The following is a 26,572-nucleotide window of genomic DNA, read 5'->3' on the forward strand; positions in this document are numbered from 1 at the left end:
TACACTTAATGACAGTCTTTATTTGTACGGAGTGACAGTAACCACCCACAGTCAGCAGCATACGCTCAGTGGCCTAGATTAAATGATGGCATCCAGAGTCTTCCTGATTGAATCTACTCTGATGACTTAGGCAACTATTTAATACTGAAAGTACAACTGATTGGTGTTGCCGTCCTCAAAGTGCAATGCTGGTGCTACAAAGCCTCTCGCTCACCAGTATCGCCACGTAGATGATATCTTTCCGTTCTTGCAATATGCGTGCTTAAACTGGCTGGATGTGTCGTTTCTCCAGTCGAGCCTAAGAAAGACAAGATTAAATAGTTAAATCCAAGAGAGGAAATGCTGGAGACTGTGTAATACATGTGCCCAATTCAGGTCATGTTTTGAAAATGACTTATTTCTGTTGCCTTCTGTCTAACCCATCTACTTGTATAGCTGAAGACGTATTAATCCAAGACATTTTCAATTCTAGCACTAGTTACTAATCATCCTCCCTGTTGACGCAGGGATAAAATGGGAATACAAAATGTTCTAAGATTGCTCAAGGATGTCCATGCCATGGGGAATTTCCTGGCCATGTACTCAAAATTTAAATATCTTGTACCCTCAGCCACTTGCTTATCACTTTTGCCTTATGGCAAGGTGCTCTATCATGCTGGAAAAGGCATTGTTTATTACTAAACTGTTCTTGGATGGTTGGTAGAAGTTGCTCTTGGAAGATGTTTTGGTACCATTCTTTATTCATGGCTGTGTTCTTAGGCAAACTTGTGAGAGAGCCCACTCCCTTGGCTGAGAAGCAACCCCACACATGAATGGTCTCAGGATGCTTTTACGTCCATGGCTAGGAAACTCCCCAGACCTTAATCCCTTTGAGAACTTGTGGTCAATCCTCAAGAGGTGGATGGACAAACAAAAACCCACAAATTCTGACAAACTCCAAGCATTGATTAGGTAAGAATGGGCGGCCATCAGTCAGTATGTGGTCCAGAAGTTGATTGACAGCATGCCAGGGCGAATTGCAGAGGTCTTGAAAAAGAAGGGTCAACACTGCTAATATTGACTTTTTGCATAAACTTAATGTAATGTAATTGTCAATAAAAGTCTTTGACACTTATGAAATGCTTGTAATTTTACTTCAGTATACCATAGTAACATCTGACAAAAAGGTCAAAAAATACTGAAGCAGCAAACTTTGTGAAAACCAAAACTTGTGTCATTCTCAAAACTTTTGGCCATGGCTGTACACCCAAAAATTGTATACAGTCACAGAGAGTTAAAAGGTCAGATCATGTAATGATAAATGTGCACAGGCATGCAGTCTCACCTAGTATGGGGAACTGGTGACAAAAGGATGAAAAAGAGATGGAGTCTCACCAGCACTGCGCCTAGGTTTATACGCCACCCAGCCGTCGCTATGTGTCTCGCACCAAAGGGGGCGTGCTGTCAACGGTGAGTGACAGCACGCCCCCTTTGGTGGGCGTGCTGGGGGCATTGCTGCCCAAATGGAGGCGTTCCCATGGGAACGCCTACTGTCTGGGGCCGGTCCCATGGGAACGCCTACTGTCTGGGACACTAGTGATGTCAGTGGGAGTGCTTTTGGCTCTGATAGAGCCAAAAGCACTCCTGGGCTTGCGGCAGACGAGACCCTACCGCAAGGTCTCGTCGCAAGCCTGATGGTCGCGATGATCTTGACCATTGCGACCATCTTTTTGGCCGCTCGCATAAGCTGTGGGTTGTGGGTGGTAACTGAGGGTGGTCGGAGAAACGCCGGTGTGCCAGTGCCATTGCAGGTGCGTGCACAAATTAGCGACTGCGATGCCATACGCAGTCTGAGGTCTCGTAGCGTGCATGAAAATTAGCAATTTCTCAGTAAGGTCTGGGCTTGTGCAAATGTGCGTATGGGTCCGATGTTACCGATTATATTGCTAAAGTATACGGATGTGAGTAAGGGGAAGTGTGCGTCCTTATGTTAGGCTGCGACGGCAATACTAATGCAATCATTTGCATATCACCGCTGATATTAGCAACTGCGTTGCGTGCATATTAGCAGAATAGCGATCCTTGCTGAATCAGGGCCACAGTTCACTAATTTTTTTTTATACGTTTATTGCGCCTGGATTTATTTTTAGTTTATATGACATCAGCCTGGATTTTCATCGTTCCAAGCTGAAAAGACACTTAGCTGTTATCACCATGTGTGTGCAGTCAGTGGCCAGCCACACTAATGGACAGATTCATAAACCCTACTACAGTAGGCTGATCTAAGCAATTTAATTGAGGTAGTAAAACCACTCAATATGGCATTACAGGTCAACTTTCAAAAATATTATTTTTGATATAACAAATTATAGTTACCTATATCAGAATCTGTCAGCATTTCCCTAAATAGAACAGTGAGGTGGAATTTGTACCAGTAAACAGAATAAATTACAAAGCTCGCATATCTTTTCAAGAGGTATATATAATACACAAGTGATGTTAATATGTATAACATTGCTGTAAAGTAAGATCTATAGAAATCAGTGGTAATAAATTGGTGAGTTTTCATGTCATTACTTGTGCATTATAAATGAATAATTAGTATAAAACCATGTCAGTATTATATGATCACAGAACAGTTTTTGGTTTAAAAAAAACAAACAAAAAAAAAAATAAGCAAGACATTCTCCCCAGCAATGCATGGTGGAAAGCTTTTACTGACCATTCTTATTATAGGAAATGGCATGTTTGTCTAGAATGCCTTGAAGTCGCTTTATTTCCTCAGACAATTCAGTGTGAGCCTGAAAGACAAATCACAGTGTAATTCATATGCTATAAACAAGCATTACTTGCCACATTAGGTAATAAACCAGCACCCCCAAGTGGATAGATCCCTGGTTTTATGTGGGGTATAGGGAAGTACAGCTCTCAGTACTGGCAATGTATGAGCTGTTGCGGGCAGTTTTAGTGAATACAACATACCGTGATACATTGCTCCAGCGACTCAAACACCTTAGACTCCGTCTGGTTCTGTTTTGCTTCACGTTCATTTCCCTTGGACGACTTATAGTACCCGGCTTCCCGAAAAATGTCCTGCAGCAGCTTCGTATAGCCCTGCACGTGAAAAGCAGCCGTATGACACAGGTCTCTACACGCTTCCCCAAACCCCTCACTCCATGAATACACACTACAGGCACAATAAATGGCCTATAGATAGATATAGAGAAAGACCAGCTGTGTGTTCTTATCCTGGGGCAAGCAAGTATTCAGGTCTGCCTGATTATACAAACATGTGGCTGGAAGCCACACAAGGATGTTTAAAAGAAAAAAGTTCCATTAGGGCATGTAAATGTTAAATAATCAAAGTTACCTGAAGGTGGAATGCCCCTTTAGAGTAACTATAGATGGGATTACAATATGCCAGTGTTTTGTAGCTAAATAGATGTAGAATTCTCGGCATTTCCCTACCATTATAATCTATGTAGACTCACACGGGAGAGATAAAAATGAGCCTATAAATAGAAACATTTTGTAGCTGTCTGTCTCCTATGTATTATCTTTAATTTTGTAAGACGTCAAAACAACGTGTGTGTATTATGGCGTGCCCACAATCAAATACATAAGAGGTATCTATACGTTATACTAATCTGTAATAATACTACCTGCTTGGTAATTAGCTCATCATATAAAGACTGCTCGGTTTCGTCCCACTGCCTCCTCAATGCCTCACTTAGAGTAGGGTACACTGTAACCAAAACAACGACCATTACTTCCTAAGCAGAGGTATAGGAACCTGATGCGTGCACAACTCGTCTCGGCGAACCTACCTAGTAGTGAATGCGGGTGGCAAACAAGAGGGGTTTGGAATGTCATGGAATAGACACATGTGCTCGGCTCCGACACCTCAGACAACTTGTTGCGTTTTCCGCACACCAACAGAACCTATCGCCAAGGAGTAAATCAGTGCACCAATCATTCTAAATGAAAAGTATTACCCTCATAAATGCACGGAAATGTAGGAAGCCTGCTCCATAGGTAGCGCTGTGGAAGGTGCCCACAGTAACCAACCAGATTCTCTCATTTTCTAATAGTACAGTTTAATAAATGAAAACATATCTGAGGAGTTGTTTGGGCAAATGTGTTACAGATTTGCCTGTAGAGCAGCTTACAGAAACGTGCCCTATTTTTAGTAGAAATAAATAGTATATACATTTTACGATTTGGTCTTCAGTAAATAAATTCCATAACGGGTGAAAGAAAAATATATAACCATTATTCTACATCAGTCCCAAATTTTAGTTTTATGGGAACTTGTGCTGTCTGGCAGCAGGTCATACACGGGACGATTTATAACACAATTTTGGCATTTTCTACAGGTTGGTCAGACCAGTAGTTTGCAAATAGTTGTATTTTGAGTCTAGTCGGATCGCTGATCAGATGGTTTTGCAGAGAGATCTCAACTGATAGTGTATGATGTGATACACTTCTATGCATCTTATCCTATGATCTTATTGATTAATCGTACACTATTTGACCACATCTTATGCAGAATTTCAAGGGATATCGTACAACTGATCTTACCAACGTTGAATCTCACAGTGTATTGGTGCCTTAGATGTTGTGACGATTTACACATGGCTATCCGGGTGTTGTGAAACTATTAAATCCCAGCTTACCCTGCTAGCTATAAGCTATCTGGCACAGCATGCTGGGGCATGTAGTTTCACAACACCCGGAGAGCGACTGATTGTCCTGTCTGTTTTAGGCCAACTAGAAAAACTATTTAACATGGGCACCAAGCGAATTAAGGTCAACGCTTCACGACTGCCCCCTTTTTTAAAAGAATAAATGACTTATGGCTCCTTTATTAGTTTGGTGCACAAAACACAGAGGTACAGATTGAACAATCTGGCCTATATGGAACTTAAAAAAAAATATGATCCATAAAACATGAAATAAACTAGAAACGAGCCCAATACACTCAGGTATTGTGAGCTGTACAGGCACTTCCACACCCACTGTCTGGGAAATGGTTAACTGACTCTCATATAACATTGTTATTGGTTATTGATAGGTGAAAGCAGGAAATATGGATACTTGCATAAGAACCACTGATCACTATGGAGAGAGGCTGGTATTGTACAAATAGGCGAATTATCAAGCTTTTTCTGCATCTCCATACTGTATCCCAGTAACCATTTATCTGCAATCCACATTGTCAAATAACCTGATTGAAGGGGGAGGTAGCCTACATTAAATGTTACAAGCTGTACTTTGTATGAATGCCCCTTTTGCAATACAGACAAGAGATTCATTTATCTATTTTATTTAGTATTTGATATATCAAGGCCAAAAACAGGGGCAATGGCAGCCTTTAAGTGTGTAGCTTACTCACTTGGTGTATTATAACTGATTTATATTGCTTAATCATAGGTAAGTAGTATACAACACATTGTGCCTGCAAAGTATGTACAGGATTGCTGCTGATCTTATTTTTTAGTGTTACAGGTAAGCTGCTCTGTGTGTCCCCCATCCTGTTCTCTATACCTACGCCCAACGCCCATAAACACAAGATGTGCATCAACCAGTTTCATTTGCAGATTTTGTCCCTGTGCTTATATAAATTCTGTAACTATACAAGATAAGATATGACACAGTTATACAATTCAACGCTAACCTAAGAGGAAAGTGATTAGAGAAAGGAAAGACTGTGAGAAACCCAGATTTAGGAGATGTAACACTAGAGTATATGATAGATGTTATAACCACACAGATTCAATTCCCTACAGACACAGAATAACTGAAGTGATACCACTGAATCGATCTAGACCTTTGTCTGACGGGTTTTGGCTCCACAAGTGTCCCCTTCTCTCATCCACATGCCGCTAAATGTATTATTTGTAATTTCCCATTCTTGCCATATCCTAAAACAGAATAAACAAAAAACAAATGGTATCTGAGGCGCTTAATAGATAATGACCCTCCCATAACACTAGTTGGGGAACCCTAGTCTGCATAGCACTATTATGTCCTACGTACTATGGTTTTGTTTTTGTTTATTTTTACATTGTTTTATTTTACATTTGTTTGATTGATTTAATGACATTCTGTCATTTGTCTTGTATATTCTATGATATTTATATTCCTGCTCGTATTTCTATAATACTTTACACTGTATTGATATTGCTTTTTGTTTTTTCTTGTCAAAAGATGCTTTTGAATCAATAAAATACAAGTTTAAAAAAACAAAAAACAAAGAACAACTGTTTTACAAGTCTAGGACAAAGGAAGGTGAGGACCACGTCATTATCAGCCCTTACCCTAAGATACCACTGTATGCGTTCCACCGGTATGTCTGTTCATGCTGGGTGATGTTGTGGAATGGGCAGAACTCGTATTTATACCTAGCATGGTGGAGACAAGACATAAATTCCGGTTAGTGGATGTTAATGTACAAATCCATTCTCGTAAATATAAACATTTCAGTGAAAACAAAGCTGAATATTTTGTACGTGGTCCACAAAAAGGTGACCCTATCGCTTTATAGAAATATATTGTACATACTTTTGCATTTCTATACTGCATGCAATGTGCACCTACACAAGACAGAGGCTGACCATTACAATAGGTTTCCTAGTTGGCCTGTACAAGTCCACAGTCCCAGACAACCAGTCGCTCTCCGGGTGTTGTGAGTCAACAAGCCCCAGCATGATGTGGCAGATAGCTCATAGCTAGCAGGGTAAGTTGGGAGTTGTAGTATCACAACACCTGAATAGCCATGTGCAAATCGTCATGACATTGTGACACTTGTAGCTCTGTATGCGATTGAGACTTTAAATGGAACTTGGCGAGGACAAAAGCTGTGGTCCTTGCATCATAGCACTTTGCATGCGGATTGAGAGAGTCAGTCGCACACCGAAATACAAGTGTCACACATCAAATTAATCAGCAAAGTCTCCTGGTGTGTCGTAGTCGCATCGCAACTTAAGACGCATTTTCGGCAAAATAGTCGAGGGCGCTAGCAGCGCCTCACGGGACCAAGCACGCTGAGAGGGGATGTTTCGCGAGACTGCAGCAAAGACAAGTGAGGAAACATCTGTAGCTATACTGGCCAGTAACGGCTATCCACCTGCAGGACAATAGTCATTTATAAAGAGCAAAACTTACACTACACAGCGCAAAATGTTATCACACAATGAGCCTTGATTTGCGCAAGTACGCCTAGATTTACACCATGCCACACAGGTTTGAAGAGAGACGCAGACGCTTGTGGAGGACACTTGCACAGACAGCGAGGCGGAGAGAGGCAGAGTGCACCTACATTTGCAGAGCAGTGCTGAGATGACATTCCCTATTGTGGATGAAGTGTAATTGGCACGCACAGCCATTTCCAGTCTCCAAAATGGGCCTCGTTCTATACTTTTAATGGGACCGGTTTTGCTCCTCCGTGCTGCCGTTCAGCAGAGAAACGCTTTCCTAGGAGCACTCTGAGCAATGTAATATATAGTCACATACCCACAATTGCCCCTTGTGATAAAACAGGACCTAGGTCCCACACTCTCATTATTAATGTAACCCCTAAAGAAAACCAGGCAGGCTCTGTATGCAGTGCTGCCTTCTCTTGGTAATGTTATCCTCTTACGTGGATTCCACAAAACTGAAACACTTTCCGGCCAGCCTGAAAAGGTGCGGTGGGCCTGTAACACAATAAATGAAGACAAGTCCATATAAATCATTTTCTCCATAAACCGCACAAAAAAAACACGACAACATCTTTTATTCAACAGCTCATAAGGTGGGGGGCGATACAGAGACGGGCGCAGTTGCAGCAGCGTCTGCCCTACTGCGTCTTTATGCTAATGCTGTGGCCTATGTCCATACAAAGACGCACTACCGGCCATGCCATCAGACACTGCACCTGCCATGGCCGCTGGTGTGTCTTTAGACTGTTAGCCAGCAAACCCCCCCCCCCAGTTAGTGACATGGAATTTCCATCTGCGTCTGCTGGCACAGTGCATCTCAGAAGAATGCCCACATGCTTTACCTGCGTCCATGTCTGAATCACCCCCATAATGAGAAGTCTATGCTCAATCAAGGCCATCATTAACAATGACTGTTTCTCTAATCGCCCCTTCCAGACAAACCACAACAATATTTACACATAACTGGTCTGATTCTGAGGTGAGAGCAGAACCGCCTGCAGATGCTTCTATTGGAGGTCACCCATCTGCAACTCTGCAAATGCCGCTACAAAATCCTTCCCTTGTGCACATCTGTGCCTCCGATGTGATGTGCATGGACTGAGGCGCCCACTGTCAGCGTCTGTACACGCAGTAATACCGATTAGTGCATCCTTAGACGCTACCATCAGTTGCACCATTGAAACTTGCACCAGCCCTAAGGCCTCTTATGCGAGTGGCCAAGCGTCTGTGTACATAACCACTTTCACTAACACACACATAAGGTTTTCCATCCCAGTGCCTGCACTAAGCCACCTCCCTGTGACTGCCCATTAATGCCCACTACATTTTCAATATATTTCTCCCTGTGTGCGCCTGGAATTACACATGCGCAGTACAAAAAAAAATAAAAATTTGCTCTACTACATCTGACATCTGTAGTGCGTACACCTCTATCAGGCCCAATGTGTTGCTTCCATCAGGATTAGATTAAAATATATATTTTTTTCTTCTGAAGAAAATCTAGATCTTTTTGGTAGTATGCCACATTATCATTGCAAACATTATGTACTACTATGTGCTAAACTGCAGCGGTAGCCTGATTTACTATATTGTGTTAATGCGGGTGTCCATTCAACTAATGCGGGGGATCATGTGTGCAAGCAGAAGCCCGTAGTGCCCAATAATTTTACCCCAGCTGCCGCGCCCATCATGATTAATATCTGCACTGCCACCAGCCCCAGGCTATGTGCACGAGATACACCTGAGACAGGTTTACCTTCCCGGTAACCTTTTTATATACGCCCAGGACTCTCTCACAAGTCAGAGTGGTTACATGCGATCGCACTGTCACCGCTCACTTCATGCCCGCAACGCACTCTTTCACATAAAGAGTTGGTCAAGTTGCGTCCAACTCACAATAGGACGGAACTCCACCAAGATGTGTAAATTCACATCTGCGCATGCATTGTATGCAAAAACTCGCCATTTCCGTCCGTTAAAGATCCGTACAACTCAGAATCAGCTCCAAAATTTTCAGAGAGATTTAGATTTGGGAGCAGAATGAAATCTAAAGTGCAGTGTGGAAACAAAGGGGGTCATTCAGACCCACTCGCAAGCGGCAGGACGCTGGCAAGTGGGTCGATGTTCCCCACTGCGCATGCGCACGACGGAGGGAGCTCCGTCGTGCGCATGCGCGAGAACCGGACTGCGACAGCCAAGCTGTCGCTCCTGGTCTCGCACCAAAGGGGGCGTGCTGTCGATGGTGACTGACAACACGCCCCCTTTGGTGGGCGTGCCAGGGCGTGCCTGCCAGACGGAGGCGTTCCCATGGGAACGCCTACCGTCTGAAGCCGGCCCCACTGACATCACTACTGATGTCAGTGGGAGTGATTTTGGCTCTGATAGAGCCAAAATCACTCCAGGGCTTGTGGCTGGGAAACCCTACCGCAGGGTTTCCCTCGCAAGTCCGATGGTTGCGATGGTCAAGACCATCGCGACCATCTTTTTGGACGCTCGTATATGCTGTGGGTGGTCACCCACAGCTATACGAGCGTCCAGGAGGACGCTCCATTTTAATGGAGGAGGACCCTGATTCAGAGCGAGCGCTCTGGTCAGAGCGTCCGGCTCTGAATCAGGCCCAAAATTGTCCAGCATTTGTGGGCTACATGCAAAAGCAGCCGCCGGTATTTACTCTGCATACAAAAAAAAAAAAAAGGAAGAAGAAGGATTTGCACCCCTTGCATATTTCATTTGTCCAGGTACAGTTACTTACTGTTTTTGCAGGATCAGGCCCTAATATTCTTATTGCTGTAACTCCTCATAAATTACTCCGTCAATTCCAATACTAAATAAACAAAGCTGATAAAATGTCACTCAGCCCAGTACATTGCAGCTCCGAGCCGACTTTCTCTCTGTAATCAGGCCAGGTACTGCAAAATGCACATCCTCCTCCATGGGGCGACTGTTGTGCACACAGCGGGCATCCCACATCGCCACAGTTTACCATGCTACAGTAGCTTCTAATCCATAGGAAATCAGGTGTCTACCTCCCTACTTTCACTCCACGTTACGTCAAAATGGCAAATGGTAATCATCCTTCTATGTTACTGGTATATCTCATATCTCTACAGTATACTTATAACTACTGTTCTCAGAACATATTACTGACACAAACTGTATATGTTCTATAAAGGGAAAGCCATTATACTTTTTTATAAACCATTTTAATTTTGGAATATAATCGATACTCTACCATATAGTTTTCTGACTCATTTTCCTTTGCACTCATCAGTTCAGCTTTAATACCAATCAAATTAATTTTACCACAGAGCTGGTTACCTACCTAAGCAATAAAGCTGACAACAGATGTTACTTCCTTACTTCAGCATTGCAGACATAAGTAAATATATCTCTATCATCATCATCTGCCGTTCACTTACGACACATGGCAGGGAGCAGAAGGGAAATTACTCAATGTACAACGCTCCTTCTCTCTAAACTTTACTGGAAGTCTACCGCTAAACCTTGTTTCTAAATACTCTGAAAGTGGGCACACACTGGACGGTATGTTGGCCCGTCAGGCCAATATATTATACTGTGGGTACACATCAGAACATTGTAATGAACGACAAAATGATCACTCGTTCCGTCCTTCATTGACATGAATGGGGCCGTATGCAATATTAGCAGGTTTGGTGTGCAGCACATCAAACCTGACGATGTCGCATGTGACTGCGCATATTGTGCAAACACACTGCATGATAAGCACAATATGTTGTTACAACTTGGCCAAATCGCAATGACATCGCCCATGTGTATACGCAGCATAAGAAACCAAGATATGAAATTGTCAGGGTGAAGGTAACTCTGTGTTAAAATAGTATTTACTGTAAAAGCATTAGATCTTTTACCTATTGCAATAACCCAGTGGTTGGCAACCTGCTGCACTCCATTTGCTGTGCAACTACACATCCCAGCATGCCCTAACAGCAAAATTGACAGGGAATCCTGGGATGTGTAGTTCCACAACAGCTGACATGCCACAATGGGTTATTGCAATAGGTGATAACCCATTGGTAGGAGTCGACTGCCCGTACACTTGCTGCGGGAACTGCCAGTGACTGACAGCTCGACTGGGTGGATAAATTCAACACACACTGGTAAGTCTGTATAGCTTACCTGATCGGTCACTGTGTCAGCGGCACAGTGTGTACGCAGCTTTAAATATACATATAGATACAAACACCACTAAAACATCATAAAGATACCCACACTAATATAACAACCCTCCCACTACACCTCTGTTACCTGAGACTGGAGAGGGCTCCGTCCTTGGTTGCAGCTTATTTATCTGTGATAAAAACGGATTATTTAACCTGAGAGATAAATAAATGTTTATTAGAAGTCAGCATTGCCTTTTGTGACATGAATACATTGCAATTATTGATTAATGTTCAGCTACGGACATCTAGTGCCAGGGGTGAAGCTAGCCTATCACAAGGGGCAAAGACTCATCATGGCGCCCAGTCTCATAGATTAAAAACCTTAATCCTAATTCACCCTGTCGAAGCTGGATTATTGGCTGAGACAAAATCAGTTTAAAATTGAATCGCAGCGACGCCATCTTGCGACTGGCCGCAAGACGCCATCTTGGAAATGAGATCGCAAGACACCATTTTGCGAATGGCCGCCCAAGCGCTATTTTAGATAAATTCACATTTAAGTACATATGGCGATATTACTATTAGCACCATGCAATTGCATCTTTCACCGTTCCTCATATACACATTAACATGCACAATTGCGCTGTTAACTAGTCGCATATTAGCGAATGCATAAGATCCTATATGAAAACGCTGTTTATTAGCTTTCTGCGCACGCATCTGCCCCAAGTTAACTAGCGTCTTTACATCAAACCCCACATACTCACACATTACATATTCACATACAAGGTTCCATAAGCTTTAAGGTATAAGATTCAAGTATGCACATTTACTATAATTGTTAGGAAATAAAGATTATTTCATAACTAAGGTTTTATACGTGATACGTTAGCCATGGTTGGTATTGTACTGATGCGTACTCTCTCAACAGTATTCCGGTAATATCGATGGAGAGATCGCATCATGCATTCTCAACTTATGGACCGCAGAGACTTCAAGCAACAAAATGTATATTATATGAATAACTGTTAGGATGTTGCACGAGGCGGGAAACCAGAGACCCCCAGTTGTTGGAGGCTGGGTTGTGTCTATTTGAATCAGCCTGTTAAACGCTCTGTAACAGATGCATCCCCCTTGGGAACCAAATGGCATCAGCAACAAACTTCTCTATTGTTTTGTCTATTCCTGGGGGGTATAAATAAGTGTGCTCCAACACTGGGTCTTAGTCTTCGTGCTGAATGTTGATTGACGAGGGGTTTCTTGCTGATGCCTAACATCTGGTCCGGAAGCGCTGCGTATGTATACTGTACTTGGGTCTGTATAATTCCTTTGCGCCGAATTGTGTCTGGATCAATAGCGTGTAACTGACTGTACTTTTACTTGAATAATACTTTGTGCTTTGGAACCACAGATTCTAGGTCTGAAGTCTTTATTTACTGTATGACTGCATACGCAAATTAGCGTTATCCTTAGAAGGTATAGGCAGGACATTAGAAGGTATAGGCAGGATATTAGAAGGTATAGGAAGGAGTGTATAGAGGTTCTAATTCAGTATCGTTAACCCATTAAATCATTAACCCACCTCCTTATTCTTAGCACTACCTTAAGTACCATAAACTATGCCCCCCCCCCCATACCCTAATGTACCTATTGGATATCTTGTCTGCGGAGTCTGTCCCTCTCCTGTAGTAGCCACACAGCAGTGCCCAGAAAGCAGCTGACTGGCAAGCAGGTCCCTCGAACGCTGCTGCTGTCAGTGAGGAGGAGGTAGGGCCAAGAACAGACAGGCAGGGGGATACTGGGACTATGCGGCCTATTACTACAGACCACACAGCCACTGGGAGGGGATTAATGTAGGCTGGCCCACCCTCCCTGTTCTCTGGCTGCCCATTGGATCCCCTGCTCCCCCCCCCAATGCACTTTAGTGCTAGGTGTAATCAGTGTGTGTTACTATGTAAATGCCGCAATTCTGCGCCTATAAACACCTACCCAAATGAGTTTGGTTCCTCTACAATCTTCATCTTTGTTGCTGCAGTATTGTGCGCTGAAAGATAAAAGAGTAGGCACAGCTGGGGGTATGTGGTACACATCACATATACAAAGCACCAGTGATCACTAGGCAGCATTCCCTGTCTATGAAAGGGATACAGACAATGCTCCTTGTAATAATGCTGGTATAATACTAATGCACACTGATTTGTACACTAGGTTTGGGCACACCGCAGCTTTAACCTGCTGTGGAACTACAAATCCCATAATGTTCTGTCATGCAAGCTGGGGCATGTAGTTTCAAGTGAGCTCCCTGTGCCACCCTGGGAAGGGCAGAGTAAATGGGCTCAGCATTATAGTTATTATATATTTAGTTATATACAGTGACTTACCCAGCAACAAGAGCAGCCACAGCAGGAACTCCATCCTCAGTGTCACATGACATCTCCACAACCCGGAACTAGCACCGCGCAGCTTCCACTAGGATCTAGCCCACCCCTTCAGGTACTTGCAGAGGGGTCAGTTTTCTGTGACTCAGACAGGATTGTGCACTGGTTAGAAGCGGGAGGGTGTTTTGTTTATTTTCTCTAGCATAGCTCACAGTTACAGGGTGTATATAGTTCGTGCAGCTGAGGTATGGTAGTGGTGACCTATACTTATTCAATTAAGAGATTAATCGTACAGAATGACGTGCAGCAGAGCTGCTATTTCAGTTGTAGACGATCTACTCTAGCAAACAATCAGAAATGCCAAGAAAGATTGGTCAGGCGGGGATGTTAATCTAGCGGTAGTTGCAAAGAACACGTGTGCAAGAGACTACTGCATACATACATAGGAGGTGAGTGGGAGAGAAGAATTTGAGCAGGTCTGATAATTTTTACACTCTCATGGGAGGAAGGGGAGGTACAAGAGACATGCAGACTGCAGAGAGTATAGGAGGTGCATTGACACCAGCAGAGATGAGACATGCAGAGAGTATAGGAGGTGCACTGACACCAGCAGAGATGAGACATGCAGAGAGTATAGGAGGTGCACTGACACCAGCAGAGATGAGACATGCAGAGAGTATAGGAGGTGCACTGACACCAGCAGAGATGAGACATGCAGAGAGTATAGGAGGTGCACTGACACCAGCAGAGATGAGACATGCAGAGAGTATAGGAGGTGCACTGACACCAGCAGAGATGAGACATGCAGAGAGTATAGGAGGTGCACTGACACCAGCAGAGATGAGACATGCAGAGAGTATAGGAGGTGCACTGACACCAGCAGAGATGAGACATGCAGAGAGTATAGGAGGTGCACTGACACCAGCAGAGATGAGACATGCAGAGAGTATAGGAGGTGCACTGACACCAGCAGAGATGAGACATGCAGAGAGTATAGGAGGTGCACTGACACAAGCAGCGATGAGACATGCAGAGTATAGGAGGTGCACTGTCACCAGCAGAGATGAGACATGCAGAGAGTATAAGGAGGTGCACTGACACCAGCAGAGATGAGACATACAGAGCGTATAGGAGGTAGCAGAGACTGCACTGACACCAGCAGAGATGAGACATGCAGAGAGTATAGGAGGCAGCAGAGACTGCACTGACACCAGCAGAGATGAGACATGTATAGAGTATAGAAACTGCACTTACACCAGCAGAGATGAGACATACAGAGCGTATAGGAGGTAGCAGAGACTGCACTGACACCAGCAGAGATGAGACATGTATAGAGGGGCAGAAGAGACTGCACTGACACTAGCAGAGATGAGACATGCAGAGAGTGTAGAGGGGTAGAAGAGACTGCACTGGCACAAGCAGCGATGAGACATGCAGAGAGTATAGGAGGTGCACTGACACCAGCTGAGATGAGACCTGTAGATGGGTAGCAGAGACTGCACAGACACCAGCAGAAATGAGACATGCAGAGAGTATAGAGCAGTGATCCCAACCTCGGTCCTCAAGGCACAATGACAGTCCTGGTTTTGGTGATATCCATGCTAAAGCACAGATGGTTTAATCAAAATCACTGAGGTACTAATTAAGTTGCCTGTGCTCAATTATGACAATCCTTAAAACCTGCTATGTTTGTGTAACTTGAGGACAGTGGTTGGGAACCCCTGGTATAGAGGGATAGAAGAGGCTGCACTGACACCAGCAGAGATACGACACGCATACGATTAGCATATTACCCATATAAACCGGAACACTCATGAATTACACAGGTTCTGTGTCTGATTAAAACCTGGTGAAATGCAGGCTTGAGGTCAGCCAGCCACAGAACCTGTGTAATTCATGATTGTCTCAGTTTAAAGGGATAGTATGGTACGACTAGACATGAAGAGGGTATAGAGAGAAAATTCAAACATATACTTTGTATATTTCAAGGAGTACCTAATGAACATCTATTATATAATCCTGCAGAATATCTGTCTACTGCATGCACAGGGAGAGGCGTGTGAGTGCCCCCTGCTCACAGCTCCCACTGACACCAGGGACATTTGTAGGGACTGTCACACACCTTGCAGTACCCAGTAATTAAATGACTTACTGTACTACAGATTGAACCCTCCCGAATCTGACACACGCCACGACTGCATGTATGCCACGCACCCATGTACCACGTAATATGGATGCACATGGTAGCCCACTGTTTACAAAGTCTGTTGATTACACTGCGGCTACACAGTTGATAACTGGAAACAGACTGAGACAGACAAAGCATAGAGATATTGTGCCCGAGACTTTAATAAATCTAATTTAATTCCCAGTACAGCCGTACTGGGCCCCCTTGTACTTCACTCGAAGCCCATGGCACAAAGCAGTAGGGGAAAGATGTTCTTCTTTAAAAAAATAAAATAATAATTCAGTCTCAGTTAATTTCCATTAGCTGAATGCGGGTAAATTTTGGGGAGGGTAGAATCAGAATTAGTTCTCAGTGTTTATGACACATGGCATGTTGTGCCACCACCTAATTATTAACTGGTGGTAACCAAATAGAACCCTGTTGCATCCTCCAATCAGGATGAGACACAGGGCTACCTAGGCAGCACCACAATTGCAGTAAGCCAGGAGGAGGGAGATGAGGGAAGTACTGATCCCCATATTACTGGGTATTACCTGGTATTACCTGGTAGCTTATTACTGCAGGGCCGCAACTAGGAGGGGGCTAGAGGTGCACGTGCACCGGGTGCCAGAATGCAGGGGGTGAAAAAGTGTCTGCAAGGCCAGCGCAAGTGCCGGGAGAAGATGCTGAAAGCTGCATCTTCTGTGAAACCCCCTGGCAACAAGCATAAACCCCATGGCAATGAGCATAAACCCCATAGCAACGAGCATGAATCCACCTGGCAACGAGCATGGAACCCCCTGGCAATGAGCATAAAACCCCTGACAATGAGCCTGTAATCTTAAAGTAATTATAAGCCTTACTGTGGGGCATAAAATGGTGTCGGGCAAATATGTAAGTGGCACTTTGGTAATAGGCATTACAGTGTGTGGCATAATGTGTAATGGGCATTATGGTGTGTGGAATAATGTAAGTCACTATACCAGGGACGTTTGACTAGTGCACTTCCTTATGGAGGAGCAAGGACAAAATCCAGGTACGGGAAGGGAGGGGGCGCAAAATTGCTGCCTTGCATCGGGTGACAGATATCCTAGTTTCGGCCCTGATTACTGTTACTGCTGACCACAGAGTTTCTGATTAGCACTATTACTGCCAGCATGTTAATTGTCATAACTATTATGAATACTGACTTTTTTTTTTCTTTATTGGGTTTGAGTAGTGGACTACAATGGGACCCAAGAAGCCACAGAAGGCTGGCAGGCCTAAACAGAAGGAATCCAGGTTTAAGAAAACCTCTAAAAGTCTGGAGACGTTTACCTGTGAAGTCCATGAAGCTCTCCATGGTAATTTCTGCACCCAGTAACGTGTCTTATGTATTACATCAGTGGTGTCAAACTCGGGCCCTCCAGCTGCAGTGGAACTACACATCCCAGCATGCAGTGCCACAGTTTTGCTATTAGGGCATGCTAAAACTGGCAGGGCATGCTGGGATATGTAGTTCCACAAAAGCTGAAGGGCCCGAGTTTGACACCACTGTATTACATGCATGCAGAGTAATTACAAGTAGTAGGATGAAATGTTAGAGAAGGAGAGAGAGAGGATTGCGGAGTCCAGGCAAGAACTGTTCCTGAGATGGGTATTTACTTAGCCGTCATATGTTATACAGAGTGGCACTTATGTACAGAGAGGGAATAAGTATACAGAAAATAAAAATAAAAAAACACAAGAAACTTAAAACCTAGGTAGTAAAATGGACAAATAATATTAACTTCTTTATGGTTATTGAATTTTGAATTACTATGAATAAATTAAGCAGACATAAGAAATCATATAACAGCAAAACTAATAGTATCCCCTGCCATTATCTGTCTGCTGTCACAGTGCCAGCAGGATGGGCTCCAGCACTCTCTACGCCTGTGTATAGCAATGTATGCTGTTGAGTGAGAGTACAGTATATAATTATATAGCACTTGACTTTATGGACTGTGGCCACTGTCCAATTGGCTGTCTCATTAATTACACACCTCTTAGCCTGGTCAGGTTGGGATTACCAGCATGGACCTGGCTGTTGCAGGTACATTATTCTGCTCCTGGAAATGTTAAACAGATAACCAGGGATGCTACATATGCACTAATGGGAGGGAGAGGAAACTAGAAGGACTGACCAAAAACTCGGTAACTTGAGGCAACAAAAGCAGAACAGAGTAGATAAAAATAATAGGTGGGGCAGGTGTGGCAGAAAGGTAGCGCAAACAGCTGATATGCCAGTAAATCCCAGTTGACATGATGGAGTTTATATGCTTTATAGATTTGTATTTTTTTACCTAAGTTAAAGGGTATCTTGATGTAAAAATGCCCCTATCTGCTTGCAGCTGGCAACCTTACGCATAATAGTTATAATGTCTGCAGACTGCTGCTTTGTTATTATTATATAGGTCCAACAATGTATCCTGAGAATCCTTCATCATTCACACCTGTCTCTGCCCCAGTGGAGCGTACACACACACACACACACAATAACCTGCTTACCTATTTTGGACTTTGAGAGTAAACCGGAAAGCCATGCAAGCATGAAGAGAACATAAGAACTCTATACTGATAATTCCCTGGTCTGAATAGAACCCATGACCCAAGCGCTGTGAGGCATCAGTGCTAGGCCAGGCCTGGCCAACCTGTGGCTCTCCAGCTGTTGTGAAACTACACATCCCAGCATGCCCTGACACAGTTTTAGCATTCCCTAATATCAAAACTGAAGCAGTGCATGCTGGGACTTGTAGTTTTACAACAGCTGGAGAGCCACAGGTTGGCCATTCCTGTGCTAGCCAATGTCAGCCTAGAGAGTGAGCTGAAGCACTTGCAGGGTACCCATACTGTATATAACACTCTGCCATCTGTCCAAGTGGTGCTCCCATGTTTTAGCACATCCCGCTTGAACCTAGTTTATAGACTAACTTTCATTTAAATACTTTTTCAAGTATGTAACTGCTCAGGAGCTGGGAAATGTAGTGCTGTTATTACATAGAACAAATGATACCATCAAATCTGTTTAGTTGAATATAAAAATATTAATTTTCTGCACTAAATGTTCAGCCCTCTTTTCTCCTTGTGCAGTAGGGGCACCCAGACAGTGGATAACCGCTATTGTCTTAGGTTCTGGGCACTAGATGAAAAGCTGACCTCTCCTCTTCCTATAAATCCCATCCCTCCTGGTCCATATTTTTCCAGTGTCCTGTATGTGAGAATATTGTATTTATTTTTTGAATTTGTATTCTGTTAAATTTCTTGACAGCAGGGCTGAAGGGTACTAGGTGCCCCTTGCTTCCATTGTGAGACTTTGTCACCTCCCACCTTTACTCACCACAGCTGTAGGTTAGGTGGACCTTTAGTTGTCTATAGTGAGGAGAGGAATTATCTGTCCCCAAGTAGTGTGTGTGCATTAGGGGGGCTGATTGGAATACAATGATCTGGAACTCATTAACCTGAGATCGCAAGCAGGCGGCAGAAGATTGTTAACTGGAAATACAACACAGAGCATTGCTACAAGTAGTTCATCAACTTCATAGGGTGCTGAGATGGTGCGTTTTGAAGGCATGGGAACGTGTTTTGGGTGACAACCAGTAAGTCCTGTCCAACTTCAGATTTTCCTCCTCTGTGGAGCAGCCTTTTCCAGCCTCCTACATCTAGTCCAACCTATCCAGCACAACTTCTCCCCCAACTCTTCCCCAAGAAGCGGATTTTTCTAAAGCATCCACCTGCACATCTGGGAAGTGTCTTTTTCTGCTTTGTGTTATTCAGATGGGTGCTAGTGTTTTGCTCCAATTTATTGATCGTTTTTGCTTGGTGCAATGTGACTATGACCCTCTTGTATTCCTGGGCATTACACCTGATTCTCAAAAAGCCAAGCCCAAGGTGAACCCCAAACCCGCCAGCTTATTGACGCATGGCCAAGTCTGTGCTAAATGCAAGATGTAGTGTATTTTCCCTTGGTACAACCAGGTTTGCGCTATACTTTTTGTTCTATCCCACAGTTCTGGACCCTGACACCTGGAATCTGAGTAGCTTTCTTTTCTAATTTTACAGTCTTCAGTGAGAGTTCTTTTTGGACTTAAACTTGATAAAAAGTTCCTACAGCAAAGTAAAACAAAATTTAATGGGTTCCACTATAATGGTCCATTTCAGCTCACCAAGGGGAGAGTAGATGCAGGAAGAGGTCCTTCTTGACAAGCAATTGTGCCAAAAGTTTTCTAATGCCAAATTCTTCTGTCTACAACCTTTGAACTCAGGGGCTTGTGGGGTTCATCATCTGCTGGTCAATGATCTCGCTACTTGTCCATACCATGTATTCTCAGAACTGTAAACCAAGTGTATCCAATATCCTTTTAAGCGATACTCCCATCTATGAAGACTAGATTTCCAGACTGCCATTCAAAGTTTACACGTTTGTTGGTACCCAATGAAGGATGGGTCGTGTTGGATTAAACATTTAAATATCTTTAGTTATTTCCAGAAGAGAGCTTTACAATGAAGTTGCTGTAGGTGAATATTTAGGTGACAAGGGGATTTTTGGCATCTCTGCATGTGAAAGACTAATACTTCCACAGGACCATCAGTGAGGACCCCCAACTTTCCTCAGGGTGACCCTTGAAGCCATGATCCTTAACGGGTAGGGTCTCACTGATCCAATCATAGGGACATGCTGTGGTTGTGAGACTTCTTACCTGACCAACCATAGATGAGGAACAGGGTTTTCCGTAAGAAATCTGCCTCCGTTCCCATAAGCTGCTTGTCTTTGCATGGTGACCTTGAGTTGACTTTTCCCTTTATTATTTCTGCTAGGAGCGTTAGACTTGCTGCCCCTCACCCACAGGTACTCCTGGTGTTTGGGTCAGCTTTTCTTCCTGCCACTTAGATAGTGGAGCTTACCCACTGTTTGTGTTCTTCTACAAGCATCAGTAAAAATTATTTAATGGTGAGTATAAAATCCCCCACATACACAGCAAACTATGGGTAGTTAAGAGAAGAAATATTTTTTTTATTATTGTTGGAAATCTTTAATGTCACTTTTCACTATTTGTCCTCTCTCTTATTTTTGGCCATGGAAGCTAGTATACAGAGGGAAGAGGACGTGGAAGACAGAGAGGCTAAAGTGAAGTTCCCCTGCCCGCTGGCAATGTGGGATTTAGGACATTGTGATCCAAAGAGATGTACAGGCCGCAAGCTGGTTCGAAAAGGTCTAGTTAGGAGCATTCGCCTAAATCAGAGGTTCAATGGACTCATTCTAAGCCCTATGGGGACTATGTGTGTCTCCCCTGCTGACAAGTGAGTTATATTTTGTAAAACCTTTTGTTTGTTATTTGTGTAACACTTTTTACTTGCACTATTGTATTATTATATACATTATTCCTTATGCTGGGCATACACAGCCAGATAAAATGTCTGTCAGACCGGCAGACATGTTATCTGGCAGCCTACCAGCCGCAGATGTCGCCGGCATACACTGAGAGAGAAATCTCACAGTGTATAGTCCGACGTCCGCGCTCCGCCCCCGGGGGAGGAGACATTTCCCTGTTCCTTCCGTAGGAAGGAACACAGGAAATGTCTGTCTGTCGGCCGCGTACACTGCCCGATGCGGCCGACATTTACCGGGTAAATATCGCATCGGACGGGCATGCTGGACAATCCTGCATGCCCGACCGAGCAATATTTAACCCTCGGTCGCCCGCACACACGCTACAATTATCGGGGCTATCCGCCGATATCAGGCGGATCGCCCCGATAATTGTAGCGTGTATGGCCAGCATAAATTATATTGTGAACTGCAGAGCCCTTGCTGAGGACTAATCTTTACTCCATAGTCATTCCCAAGACTGTCCTGTGAATTATGCTTGCCATAAAGGGACTGAGGGCCCAATTCAGACCCTTTCGCTAAGCCGCGGACGCACGCTATGGGCGATTATCGCCCGTCTGTGTATGCAGCAAAATACGCTTGCGCGAACCAGTCACTGCATCCGGGAATAGTGCGCTCGTAGTACACAGACTGGACGCTATTTTGAGTGACAGCGCCGTTTGTGGCTGATAACAGGGGAAGGTGCTTGTGAACGGCGGAGTGGTGCTGCGAACGCAGGAGTGTCTGGGCGTCAAAACAGAGTTTTTTATGGGTGTGCATAATGAGCATGGAGGTGTCATTGTACATATCACTTGGTTCTATTTCAACCTGCAGTGATCGGAGTGCTTGCGGTGGGTTAGGGGCTACCTCAAGTGCTGCATGCAGCTCCGATGGTTCTGATTAATCATACACTTCCTGGAGATGACGTGCGTTAAGAAAGAAAAGTGGGCGTCTTTTTACTGGCGTGCTTTCGCTCTGCCGTCGCTCTCTAAGGCATAGAGGGCGTCCTTACACCAGACAGTGCGATCGCGGACTTTGCATTCACGGTCCCTTTTGGCTGCGAGAGAGATCAGCTTAGCGTCTGGGTCTGAATTGACCCCTGAGTCTGCTTCTCAGGCCAGAATACTGTGCAACCAGACTAGTGTCTGCTTTGGCCACAAGCACGTCTATGAGCAAATTGTATGAGATCCAGCTCCTCGCTCAGATTGCTTCTGCAGGCATTGGGGCCAGTTAGTATGGTCAGAAGGTCACCGCACACGCTGTGTAATGGACATAATTTTCAGACCATATTCTCCCACATGACCAGTCATGATAGTTGGTTTATTATCAAGCTACTTTTGGGGCGATTACAATAAAGTGTTGTTTGCTCAGTTTCAGCTGCAATGTTGCAACTTTCTGATGCAATACGTCTGTAATTTGCAGCATTTAGCTTCCTGGAGAGGTCAGGAATCACGGCAAGGGTCACTAACATTGCTCGTTCTTAGCGACCAATTTAGCATTTGCTTTCATTTGTCTAGTACATGGTTGGTGTAGTGGTTAGCATTGCTGTCTCACAGAACTGAATCTTGAGTTCAATTCCCACCAAGGCCCTATAATGTCCTTGTCAACATTCTCATATCGAAATTTAGAATGTGGGCATATCATCTCACCCTGGAGCACAGGCAGAGATTTCCCTGTTGGGCGAGTGGGTGCATCACTTTGGTTTTGCCCTTTTACTTTTGAAGAAACGTTTTACCTTCCACTTGCGTTCTGCAAAAAAAAAAAAAAAATTCTATAGGTGCACTTCAACTAATATAAAAAGTTTCAAACACACAAAAATGACTTAATAGTAACAACAGTCCTAATGCCCCCTATACCAGTGTTGGCTAACCTTGACACTCCAGCTGTTATGGAACTATATATCCCAGCATGCCCTGCCACAGTTTTAGCATGCCCTAATAGCAAAACTGTAGCAGTGCATGCTGGGTTATGTAGTTCCATAACAGCTGGAGTGTCAAGGTTAGCCAACACTGCCCTATACTGTCGTGCTTACCTTACGTTTTAGCAAATACTGCTAAATTTATGTTAAGGCTTGAGATGTAGAATTATCATAAACTTAAGGGTTGAGTTTTTTGGGGGAGAAAATTTAAACAGTGACATTATAGAAGGAGGTCGCCCTCTTGGTTGATCACTAACTTTAATTTTGATATAGATTCTAGTTACAGTGAGAATTCCAATTCTGTAAGAAAATAAATGATTGCATACAGTCATCTTGTTAATCTGCAACTGAGACAAGTTCTTGTTCTGTGAAAATATTTGACCTAATACCATCTGCGAATTGGAGCAGCCATTAAATAAAACACCTGATTAATACTGAATTGCTGTAAATACATGTTTTGCACTCATTGACTGTACTTTAATCAGACAGATCGTTGCAGATAATGGCGTGGCAGTCATTGATTGCTCCTGGGCTAAGCTGGACGAGACTCCGTTTTCCAAAATGAAAGGCAGCCATCCTCGCTTGTTGCCGTACCTCGTGGCCGCAAACCCTGTGAATTATGGGCGTCCATGTAAACTGTCTTGTGTGGAAGCTTTTGCTGCAACCTTTTGTATAGTAGGTAAGGAAATGGGCTGAATGTATTGTATGTGCAAGAGTCTTCAGTTTGCGCAGCAGGTAAAACTGGAAATGTTTTACAGTAATGAATTGAGCATGTCTCCTTATCCCAGCAAACATGCCCCTACTATATATTGTGTGGATGCTGTTTTGTAACTTTTACATTACATAATCATGTTTCCTGTACTGCAAACTTACAGTAATACAGAACAAGCATATTATGCAGTGCTATGTACAAAATAACATAGCTTGGTTAATTTGTTTTGTGATACTGATAGTGTAAAGGCAGCCAAATGAAATACTGTATATCTGATATAAGCTACCACTGATCGAAAATGGAGCGTGGCTCGTTAGAATTACACATTTTTTGAACAATAAAAGAAATCAAGAAATAAAAACAATAAAAATGAAATGGGGAAAAAAATACATACATAATCATAGATAAAAAGTCTGGTAATACTAAATAAAAAATAAAGCAGAATATATTACCAGGCCAGTAAATTACTGATTGTGGGAAATTATGGAACAGTGAAGAATCTGTAAGTATGTACTGCACAGTGTAAAGTACCTCTAGACCAATAACTTACTAATAGATCCAATGGTCCAGTGAGGGCAGGTGAGTGGTAGCAGGGTCAGGAGCCCCTTACTGCCGATGGTGGTAATGGCCACACAATGATCTGGTGCCAATAGTCTAAACTGCCCTGAGCAGAGCTCTGAAAATGCCGTTAGGATCAGGTGAGGAATTCTGGTGATGTCAGTATAAGTGCCAAGGTATCCAGATGAGTCCGGATAATAAGTCAGCCTGCTTATATGGATAGTACAATGCTTGAATAAATCCTTTATGCATTTCACTTCACAGGCCAGGATGTACTAAAGTTGCGGTGACCACTCCGCCCAGTCACCGCTGTCCCCTGCGATACTAATCGCATATGTTAGTATATATGCGATTAGTATCGCAAAGTACAGCTCTTGCGATAAGAGCTGTCCTTTGCGAAGCAGCCGACGCCGGGTGACGGGGTCTCTGTGGACCCTCCCCCCTCCGAGCCCCGTGAGCTTCCTGCTGGTCACCTGTGCAGGAAGCCCCGGGCTCCTCCTCCTCCTCCCTGCACCCGGAAGATTAGGAGGAGGCGGAGGACCCAGCAGGAGCACGGAACGGCAACCATGGAGAGCAGGTGAGTGGGGGCTAGCGCTGGGAGACAGCGGGGCGGCGAACCTTCGGGTGCGGTGTGCGGTAAAAAGCCCATAGGCCTCTATAGTGTAACACCAAGTTTTTCTGACGTTACCCTCCACACGGAAAAATGGGTGGCCGGGGCTTAGTACATATGGAAATGCGGTAAAAACCCCGAAAAAGGGGTTTTTACCACATTTTTCATTTAGTACATCCTGTCCTAAAACCTCATCAGAGGAAGTCATCTGGATACCTTTGCACTATACATTATGCAGTCTGTGCTTCCATATTCTTAACTTTTTTTTCAAAATTGTCCTCACTCAGTGACAGAGCCGTAACTACACATTTTGGTGTCCTGTGCCAGAAAGAGCATTGGCGCCCCCCTCATTTTTCAAAGGGACATAATGCACCCAAAAAAGGTCCATGGCTTCATGGAGAATGGCCAGGGAAGAGATAGGAGAGGCCAGGATATGCTGGGGATGAAATAAGAGGAAGCTACAAGGAAGAATGATAATAATCAGAAATTTGACAGGTCCAAACAGCGCCCCCTGACCTGTGGTGCCCTGTGCGATGGCACCGGCCGCACTACCCTAGCTACGGCCCTGCTCAGTGACTTACTGCCCAGTAATAGAGTCTGCTGTTAAACTTGCATTTATCATCTAACTTTTTTCAAGTCGGTTTATACCTATCATTATATGTTTTTGTTTTTCTACTTTCCATTTTTGATCAATACTGCCTATATCTATACCGCTCCAGTTGGCTCTTTTTGTTTGTTATTTTGATTTCACCTATTTTAATCTGGGTTCTGATTCTCTATAATAACAGTGATATTACAACATGCTAGGATAATTAGCTGCAATGTTGCTAAGACATGTTAAAACTGCTAATGCAGTATATGCTGATATGGCCTAGATAGGGAATGAGTAGCCACCTCTTATTCTGACTTATGAGTCTAGAGCAGGGGTTGGGCTTTTTATTTCACACGGGGGTTCACCTACCCAGTTTTCGTAAACTGTTGAGGGGCGCATACCAAATATTTCAAATGAATAAGCACAGTTATGAGGAAGAAACATTTTGGAACTCTGGGTGACATTTCTAGCCGTTTAAATGCCGTTTCATGGGCGTGCATAAATTAGCCACTGGGACTGTATACGCAGCATGAGAGCTCTGGGCGTGCGAGGAGACGTGCAGTGTTTGCAGCTGGTCAGAGCTGCTTGAGCCACCGATGTGCGTCGATTGTACCAATGTTTACGCAGAAGAGAGACATTGGACGGATATGAGAAAGCAGCAGTGGGCGTCAGCTGAGCGTTCCGTGCACAATCGTAGCTGCGATCGCATTAGCGTCTGCTGCTAAATCAGCCTCTTTGTGGACACTGTGTTAGCACTCCATTACATCTTAGCCACACACTAGGGTGTTCCGAGCACAGGTCCTTACCAATAGAAGCTCTTAAGAGCAGGGCCCTCTACCCTCTTGTGCTTCTCCCTACTTTACTTTTTGCTCACCACTAGGGCACCTAACACTTGGTTGCTTATGCTCGGCTGCTTATGTGGGTGTTA

The 26,572-nt window shown here is 43.9% G+C and overlaps 2 protein-coding genes across 7 annotated transcripts in view; one reads left to right on the forward strand and one right to left on the reverse strand.

Moving 5' to 3' along the window:
* GNPTG (N-acetylglucosamine-1-phosphate transferase subunit gamma) lies at positions 1 to 14,861 on the reverse strand. 3 transcript variants are annotated; one of them, XM_088452007.1, is made up of 12 exons: positions 14,801 to 14,861; positions 13,705 to 13,863; positions 13,313 to 13,367; positions 11,469 to 11,511; positions 7,622 to 7,676; positions 6,300 to 6,383; positions 5,810 to 5,903; positions 3,807 to 3,921; positions 3,642 to 3,724; positions 2,962 to 3,093; positions 2,702 to 2,780; positions 1 to 298 (listed from the first exon to the last, which is right to left on the reverse strand). In XM_088452007.1, exons 2-12 carry the CDS (start codon positions 13,755 to 13,757, stop codon positions 195 to 197), a joined length of 897 nt encoding a protein of 298 aa, XP_088308133.1. In that variant the 5' UTR covers positions 13,758 to 13,863; positions 14,801 to 14,861; the 3' UTR covers positions 1 to 194. The 3 variants fall into 3 exon arrangements, with proteins under 3 accessions (XP_088308133.1, XP_088308132.1, XP_088308134.1); XM_088452006.1 differs by having other exon boundaries at positions 11,469 to 11,536; positions 14,801 to 14,859; XM_088452008.1 differs by lacking the exon at positions 13,313 to 13,367 and having other exon boundaries at positions 11,469 to 11,536; positions 14,801 to 14,860.
* TSR3 (TSR3 ribosome maturation factor) overlaps positions 13,711 to 26,572 on the forward strand; it is an 18,438-nt gene continuing 5,576 nt past the window's right edge. The window contains exons 1-4 of one of the 4 annotated variants that reach the window (XM_088452002.1): positions 13,711 to 13,816; positions 17,088 to 17,211; positions 20,971 to 21,187; positions 23,658 to 23,851. In XM_088452002.1, the coding sequence (XP_088308128.1) occupies positions 13,751 to 13,816; positions 17,088 to 17,211; positions 20,971 to 21,187; positions 23,658 to 23,851 (601 nt within the window). In that variant the 5' untranslated portion in view covers positions 13,711 to 13,750. Of the gene's footprint in view, positions 13,817 to 13,852; positions 14,151 to 15,135; positions 15,151 to 15,736; positions 15,761 to 17,087; positions 17,212 to 20,970; positions 21,188 to 23,657; positions 23,852 to 26,572 lie in introns of those variants that run through there. The other 3 variants (XM_088452004.1, XM_088452005.1, XM_088452003.1) reach the window with 3 other exon arrangements.

Source organism: Taudactylus pleione, unplaced genomic scaffold (genome assembly GCF_031769625.1).
Source record: "Taudactylus pleione unplaced genomic scaffold, aTauple2 ptg000032l, whole genome shotgun sequence".
NCBI classification, from domain to species: domain Eukaryota; kingdom Metazoa; phylum Chordata; class Amphibia; order Anura; family Myobatrachidae; genus Taudactylus; species Taudactylus pleione.

Bases quoted from the DNA above. Each gene is read 5' to 3' on its own strand.
- GNPTG (XM_088452006.1), bottom strand. From the start codon at position 13,738: ATGGAGTTCCTGCTGTGGCTGCTCTTGTTGCTGG. The intron at 13,368-13,704 runs GTAAGTCACTGT...TTTATCTTTCAG, and splicing joins GTGGCTGCTCTTGTTGCTGG to CGCACAATACTGCAGCAACA. The intron at 7,677-11,468 runs GTAACAGAGGTG...ATTGTGTTACAG, and splicing joins GGAGCCCTCTCCAGTCTCAG to GCCCACCGCACCTTTTCAGG.